Source organism: Stegostoma tigrinum, chromosome 43 (assembly GCF_030684315.1).
Source record: "Stegostoma tigrinum isolate sSteTig4 chromosome 43, sSteTig4.hap1, whole genome shotgun sequence".
In the NCBI taxonomy this organism is placed as follows: Eukaryota; Metazoa; Chordata; class Chondrichthyes; order Orectolobiformes; family Stegostomatidae; genus Stegostoma; species Stegostoma tigrinum.
Window position 1 is genome coordinate 9,915,557 of NC_081396.1, and position 8,238 is coordinate 9,923,794.

The window sequence follows — 8,238 nt, forward strand, 5'->3', positions numbered from 1 at the left end:
GAAGGCAGAGTGTGGTGGTGGAGGGTTGATTTTCAAACTAGAGGCCTGTGCTTTTTGTCATTTATCTAAATGATTTGGATATGAACGTAGGATGTATGGTTAGTAACTTTGCAGATGACACCAAAAACTGGTGGTGTAGTGGACAGTGAAGGAGGTTACCTCAGAGTAAAATGGGACCTTGGGCCAATGGGCCAACGCCTTACTGAAGTCCATACAGATCGTGCCCACTTCTCTGCCCTCATCAATCCTCTAAGTGATGAGGATATGTAGATGGAGTTTAGTTTAGATAAATGCGAGGTGTTGCAATTTGGAAAAGCAAATCAGGGCAAGACTTATATCCTTAATGATAAGATCCTTGGGTGTGTTGCAGATCTAAGAGACCTTGCAGTGCAGGCTGATACTTCTTTGAAAGTAGAGTCCCAGGTAGACAGGATAATGAAAAAGGCATTTGGTATGCTTGCCTTCATTGGTGAGTGCATTGAGTATAGGAGTCGGGAGGTCAAATTGTGGTTGCACAGGACATTGTTTAGGCCACTTTTGGAATACTGCATTCAGTTCTGGTGTCCCTGCTATAGGAAAGATGTTGTAAAACTTGAAGGGTTCAGAAAACATTTAAAGGATGTGGCCAGGTTTGGGGGGTTTGACCGATAGGGAAACATTAAATAGGCTGGGGCTATTCTTTCTGTCTCTCGAAGGTTGAGGAGTGATCTTAGAGAGGTTTATAACATCATGAGGGGCATGGGTAGGGTAAATATACAAGGGATTTTCCCTGGGGTTGGGGAGCCCAAAACTAGAGTTTAAAGTGAGAGAGGAAAGGTTTAAAAAAGAGGCAAGGAGCAACTTTTTCCACGCGAAGGATGGTGCATTGGAATGAGCTGCCAGAGGAAGTGGTGGAAGCTGGTACAATTACAACATTTAAAAGGCATCTGGGTGGGGATATGAATAGGAAGGGTTTAGAGGGATATGTGCCAAATGCTGGCAAATGGGGCTAGATTAATTTAGGATATCTGGCTGACATGGATGAATTGGACCAAAGGGTTCATTTCCATACTGTACAGCTCTCTAACTCCATGACAGAAAGAGAGCCACAGAAGATGACTAGAGGGCGAGAGAAAGAAAGAGAGAGAGAGAGAGAGACAGAGACAGAAGGGTGGGAGGGAAATCCCAGATGTTGGTGAGAAGTTGTGCCTGCTGGCCAGGATTGAATGCAAACATACCCAGAGTGCCAGCAGGGATAAAAATGGCCACAGCAACACACCCCTCATCTGTGGGGATGGCCGGGTAAATCTTGGATTGGGTTGCATGATGACTGTGCAGTTCCTTTCATGGTCCAATGTTCTTAGTAGTTGTACATGTCCACTTAAAGTAGTTGGAGTGCAAAGGGTCCATTCATCAAACACAGGGACAACAATAGAAAAACTGTGCACACCTTTTTTAAACACACAGTCCCAGAAGTGGCATGATGGCTCAGCGGTTAGCACTGTTGCCTCACAGCACCAGGGACCTGGGTTTGATCCCACCCTTGGGTGACCATCTATGTGGAGTTTGCATGTTCTCCCTGTGTCTGTGGGGATTTGCTCTGGTTTCCTCCCACAGTCCAAAGATGTGCAGGCGAGGAGGGTTGGCTGTCCTAAATTGCCCTTAGTGTTCAGGGAGGTGTAAATTAAATGGATTATAGGGAGAATGTGTCTGGGTGGTGATGCTCTGAGGGTCGTTGTGGACTTGTTGGGCCAAAGGGCCTGTTTCCACAGGTTAGGGATTCTATGATCCGTGGAAGTGCTGGTCACAGACAATGATCTGTCGTTTACCAGTGGGAATTTGGTTATTGCTCAAAGTCAAAGGGGATTCAACAATGTGAGGACAGCTCCCTACCACACATCATCCAAAGGCCTGGCGGAAACAGCAGTCCAAGTGTTGATAGGTTCCTTGAAGGAGCAGCCGCCTATCTCCCCCTGTAATGGGTCAAACTTTGAGGAGGGGGGGTGCTGGTGAGTAGGTTTGAATGAATTAAAATGTGATGAATGAAAGCCTCTCTCTTCCAGCCTGTGCCTCTTGTGATTAAAGTGATACAGTGCTACCCTCTGCTGGCCTCCCCGCGCCACTGCACAAGCGGCTGGTTCTGTTTCTTTTGGAACCTGTTACCCACGCACGTCGAACTGGAGCCCTGCGCAGGCGCAGCCCCGGACATCGTACGGATCATGCGCCGAGCCGTCGATGGGTTTTTATTTTGAGTGGGCGAGTCTTCAGACTGAAAACGGTTAGGTCGAGGCGGGTCGTTGGTGAGCGGTGGGCCCGACCGAAGGAACTGGGAGATTTAGTGAACATCTTGTATAAACTGCAAAGGAAATGATCGTTTCCCGATTTGCACGGAACTAAGACGACCTACGAACTGGAGGCTTTCGCCCAAACGTAAGCCGCGGTGGGGAATCCTCCGCCATCTTTGTTGGGGGCACCGGGCAGTGGGGCGCCTGCGCACTGTGATGAATGGGAGGAGTCTGCTACCCATTGCCATGAATGGAGTCAACCTGTCCATCAAGCTGTATTAGACTTACACACCCCAAGCCTCATTAGTGAAGCAGGGCAGAGGTGCAGAAAGGAAGCCAAGGCAAGGCCGAGGTAACAAGGTGTAGAGCTGAATGAACACAACAGGCTAAGCAGCATCAGAGGAGCAGGAAGGCTGACTTTTTGGGCCTGGACCCTTCGACATGCTCACCACATCCCATTACCTTATTGGATGTGCTGCCTTATGTAACTAAAGATCTGCGACTCTATTAAGTCACATGAAGACGGAGAGTAGAAATTCAGGACCTTGCATACATGTTAGTCCTGGAACAAGTGACTGCCCAAGATGATGATAGTACAAAGCATCCACATCCTTTGCTTTAAGAGGGAGTTAGAAGGGGGATGTTCATGATTGCAAATTCAGACCAGAAGAATTGTTTTTCTTTTCTGAATTGGTATCCGGAACTAACAACGATGGATGTTTCAAACTTCTTTTACAGGATATCACATGGACATTTGCGGGCACGAAACCGAAACCAAACATCACCTGACAGAATCACTTGGTGAATATAGTCGGCCTTTGAAAGTAAGTGCTGTATTCCAGATCGTTATCAACTGCTGCACAGAAGTTTTTCTCATTATCCTCCCAGTGACTCTTCACCAAAATCTTCAATCATTCTGTGTCCCAATATCTTTTTCTGTGACCAGCTAACATGAATAATGTTTCCTCATCTACTAAGTATTAATCTTTCATAAATAAATGTCATCATTGCTCAATCTATTTTATTCAAGGCAGACAATTTTAGTTCTTCTAACAGAACAATCTGTCAAACAAAATGACTAGATAGATCACTCAATACCGAGGTCCACTTCAATCATAAACGAGTTTGTTGTTTTACATCAGTGGGGAGAAAGCCACTCCAAGGACCTCTCCACTGAATAAAGGGAACCCTACACATTTTAATACATTTGCTTTTAGTGCACCTTTAGCTGTTATTTTTTACATTAGATTAGATTCCCTACAGTGTGGAAACAGGCCCTTCGGCCCATCAAGTCCACACCGCCCTTTGGAGCATCCCACCCGGACCTACCCCCGTATAACCCACTCACCCCTGAACACTACGGGCAATTTAGCATGGCCAATCCACCTAGCCTGCACATCTTTGGACTGTGGGAGGAAACTGGAGTACCCAGAGGAAACCCACGCAGGCACGGGGAGAATGTGCAAACTCCGCACAGGCAGTTACCTGAGGCTGGAATTGAACGCGGGCCACTGGTGCTGTGAGGCTGCAGTACTAACCACTGAGCCACCGTGCCGCCCAATCAGATTATTAATTCATTACATGCACATCCAACCAGTTTAAGCATGTGACTGCATGATCAGTACATGGACAGCTTTAGATCATCCCATGATCTCATGATGTTTACCAGACAACCCCTCACCCAAATCACTTATTCTTAGGCCTTCACAATGCATCTTTTAAACCACGCTCCAGGCTTTATCTCCTGCACCAGCAGTCCTCTGATTTTGGGAAGGAGGCTTCTTCTGCCTGCCTTAGACTGAATTTCCACAGGAATGCAATTAAATACACTAATGACTGCATACATTAAAATTCCTTTTCAAAAGGCAAATCAGGGCAGGACTAATACACTTAATGGTAAAGTATTGGGGAGTGTTGCTGAACAAAGAGACCTAAGGGCGCAGGTCCATAGTTCCTTAAAGTGCAGGATAGTGAAGAAGGCATTTGGTATGCTTGCCTTTATTGGTCAGTACATTGAGTATAGGATTTGGGAGGTCATGTTGCAGCTGTACAGGATATTAATTAGACCACTGTTTGAATACTGCATCCAATTCTGGCCTCCCTGCTATAGGAAAGATGTTGTGAAACTAAAAAAGTTCAGGCAAGATATACAAGGATGTTGTGAGGGTCAGTGGATTTGAGCTATTGGGTGATACTGAATAGGCTGGAGCTATTTTGCCGGGAGCGTTGGAGCCTGAGGGGTGATGTTATAGAGGATTATAAAATCATGAGGGGCATGGATAGGGTAAATAGACAAGGTTTTTTTCCCTGGGGTGGGGGTGTCCAAAATGAGATGGCATAGGTTTAAGGTGAGAGGGGATAGATTTAAAGGGACTTGAGGGGCAACGTTTTCATGCAGTGGGTGGTGTGTGTATGGAATGAGCTGCCAGAGCGGGTTGGGGAGGATGTTACAATTACAACATTTAAAAGACATCTGGATGGGTATACTAATAGAGAGGATTTAGAGGGATATGGGCCAAATGCTGGCAAATGGGACTAGCTTCATTTAAGATATCTGGCCAGCATGGATGAGTGGGACCAAAATGTTTGGTTCCATGCTGTACAGCTCAACGGCTCTGTGACTCCGTGTTAGTATATATACATTTACCAGAGAGTCTTAACAGACTGTGAGTCACACCTTTCCCTTATATCCCAGCACTAGCCAGTACAAAGGATTCAATCACCATTTCTCGGGAATGTTCCTTTTCAAACTGTCTTGCAACAAATAGCTGCTTTTGCTGTTGCTTTAATAGACTCCATTGTATGCATCTTACAAGATCCTTTGAGTGATTTTTAATCTTGTCGCCTTGGATATACTCCTCTATGCAGGCTACGATTCCTTTAATAAGCATATGGATAATGATGGGATAGTGTAGGGGAAGGGGCTTAGATTAGTTCACAGGTTGGTGCAACATCGAGGGCCAAAGGGCCTGTTCTGCACTGTATTGTTCTATGTTCTATGTACTTTAGTTGATAGTTTAACTTCAAACGTCAGGCTATGAATGCTGCTGTTTCTCTCTCACTGCTTCTTTTCCCATGTTTGAAAGGTTGATTTGCAGTGAGAGAGCTCAGACAGAAGCACATCCAGGTCTGACCGTTGTTGTGCTCATTGTAATTATTACAGGATTTTGAACATGGAAGGAACAAGCACCAATCACAATGGAGAGAAGCACACATCATGCGTGTTGAGAGCAACCTGTGAAGGCAAGAGACAGCGGAAGTGTGGAGATTGTGGGAAGGGATTTTTTTATCCGTCCCGGCTAGAAATTCACCAACGTGGTCACCGTGGGGAGAAGCCGTTCACCTGCTCTGATTGTGGAAAGGGAGTCACTCAGTCGTCCGACCTGCTGAGACACCAGCGGGTTCACATTGGGGAGAGGCCATTCACTTGCTCTGAGTGTGGGAAAGGATTCACTCTGTCGTCCAGACTGCTGAGCCACCTGCGAGTTCACAGTGACGAGAGACCGTTTGCCTGCTCTGAGTGTGGCAAAGGATTCACTCGCTCATCTAAGCTGCTGGAACACCAGCGAGTTCACACTGGGGAGAACCCATTTACCTGTTTCGTGTGTGGAAAGGGATTCACTGTGTCATCCAAACTGCTGAGACACCAGCAAGTTCACACTCGGGAGAGACCATTCACTTGCTCCGAGTGTGGTAAAGGCTTTGCTGAGTCATCCTGTCTGTTGGCACACCAGTGGGTTCACACTGGGGAGAAACTATTCAACTGCACCCAGTGTGGGAGGGATTCATTTGGTTGTCAGGCCTGTTGAGACACCAGAAACTTCACACTGGGGAGAGACCGTTCATCTCTGAGCGTGGGCAGGGATTCCTTCGCTCATCTAAGCTGCTGGATCACCAGCAAGTTCACACTAGCTAAAAACCTTTCACCTGCTCTGTGTATGGAAAATGGTTTTGCTGTTTTGTTGAAGGTGGTAACACACCGGCAAGTTTACACTGGGCAGAAACTATTCATCCGCTGATTTGTGAGAAAGGGTTCACTCAGTCAACCGAGGTAGGCTGACGCACCAGCGAGTTCACGCTGGGAAGAAACCATTTGATGCTCATTGTGTGGGAAGGGATTTATTCTGCCATCTAAGCTGTTCACAAAGGACCACAGTTGAAGAATTTTGCTCTTATTCATGCAAAAGATTGAATCACGGTCATTGAGCTGTTTGTACTGCTGTTATTAAACCCTGCTTTATTAAAGCATTGTGATGAAAATGTTCATACAAATCCCATCTGTAGGGCAGCTTTTGCAAAATATCCCAGTTCACTGTAAATCAACACTTTCACACGGGGCAGAGCCTATCCATTTTGTCCAAATATATTTTCTGGTTCATCAGAGTTGAATAAACACAAGTGCTATGGACCAGACAGAATCCCCTGAAACATGTTAAGGAGTTAGCCTAGACCCTAACTTTTATTTCATTTCAAGGCAACTGTAAGGTACGGTATTCCAAAATTGATTTGATTTGTCAACTTATGAGGCTTTAAGCAAAATACATTGTATTGTTACTGTGGTGTAAGAATAGAAACTAAAACAGAAGAATTGGCATAATTTCAACTCTATCAAAATACTTTATAAAATAATATATTACTTAACCATTCATCATCTATTTTTCCAATATAGCAGCATTCCATAAACACAGCCTTGGCAAAGGCAAATTCAGAAAAACAGATTTGCACTCTCGAGCTGTCTCCAGGAGAAGGAACACTGCTAGAAAGAATGTAGAAGCAGAGACTGAACTCAAGCTTTTTCAGCAGCAGCAGAGAGAGAGAGAGAGTTGTATCAAGCACCTTCAACCCCAAAACCCCAAATTCAACAACTGAAAGTAAAAACTAGAACTCGCATGACTTCACCTGCTGTTGCTTTGTTGAATTAAACAAAAACACAAAGGTTTTTACTGTGCTTTCGATGGAGCAGACATGCAGTTTACAATACCCCCCTTCAAGATAACCAGGACAGACAAATCCCTCTTAAAGGTGCACTTACCCGCTTAAAAAGAAATGAATCATCAATATACTCATGTTACGAGTATGCTAATGTATGTATACATGTTACATTAAACCAAGCAAGCAAATATTCAGTACCACAGTACACAGCAATTCATCACTGAACCCTCCATCTTCCTTCATCAAAATCATGAAAACACCTTGGCAGTTATGTTCTCGTCTTGCCGAGTGTATACTATTCAAATCGAATGGCTGCGACAGTCCGGTATTTTTATCTTTAATTTTTTCCAAAACGTTGATGGATTATGATCAGTAGATACAATTATCTTAGATACATTACTGACAACATAAAAATTGAAATGTTGCAACATAACAGTAAGCTCACGGTGTCTTTCTCAGTGGCGGCGTATCTCTGATGGACATTCAGCTTTCGGGAGAAATACCCAATTAGTCTTTTATCTTATTGTCGTCTTCTTAGAGTATGGCATTGACACCCACATCATTTGCAATGATAGCCACCTTAAATGGCATTCTTCAGTTAGGTGTTGCTATCTCTAGAGCAGTGGTTGACACAGCTTTCAGGCTGCAAAATGTCTTCTCACACTCCTCTGCCCACTGAAATTTTCTGTACTTCTTCAACAGGTCAGTCAGCTTAAGTACCACACTGCTGAGATTTGCAATGAATTTTCAAAGAAAACCACTCAGTCTCAGGAAGTAGTACTTCTGAAGTACTCTTCATTGGCAGTATGTGAAACTCCTAAATGATCTTTGTTTTCACATTCTGTGAGGCCGTGTGCCCACGGCCAATGATATGACCTAGGAATGTGTCTTGGGCCTTTGAAATCTCAGTCTTAGCCTAGTTTATCGCCAAGTCTGGCTCCTGAAGTCGATCGAATAATTCTGCTCGATGCTCCAAATGTTCCTTCAACGTGCGACTGAAAATCCCCAGATCATCTGTCTGCAACACACAGTTGAGTAATCC

The 8,238-nt window shown here is 44.8% G+C and overlaps 1 protein-coding gene across 2 annotated transcripts; it reads left to right on the top strand.

Moving 5' to 3' along the window:
* The first annotated feature begins 2,191 nt into the window (after nucleotides 1-2,191).
* On the top strand, nucleotides 2,192-6,953 carry LOC125448994 (gastrula zinc finger protein XlCGF49.1-like). Of its 2 annotated transcripts, none has more exons than XM_048524534.1 (3): nucleotides 2,192-2,409; nucleotides 3,003-3,088; nucleotides 5,428-6,953. In XM_048524534.1, exon 3 carries the CDS (start codon nucleotides 5,438-5,440, stop codon nucleotides 6,071-6,073), a length of 636 nt encoding a protein of 211 aa, XP_048380491.1. In that variant the 5' UTR covers nucleotides 2,192-2,409; nucleotides 3,003-3,088; nucleotides 5,428-5,437; the 3' UTR covers nucleotides 6,074-6,953. The 2 variants fall into 2 exon arrangements, with proteins under 2 accessions (XP_048380491.1, XP_059497865.1); XM_059641882.1 differs by lacking the exon at nucleotides 2,192-2,409 and adding an exon at nucleotides 2,456-2,616.
* Nucleotides 6,954-8,238: the final 1,285 nt, after the last annotated feature.

Coding starts and splice junctions, on each gene's coding strand:
- LOC125448994 (XM_048524534.1), top strand. CDS start 5,438: ATGGAAGGAACAAGCACCAATCACAATGGAGAGAAGCACACATCATGC.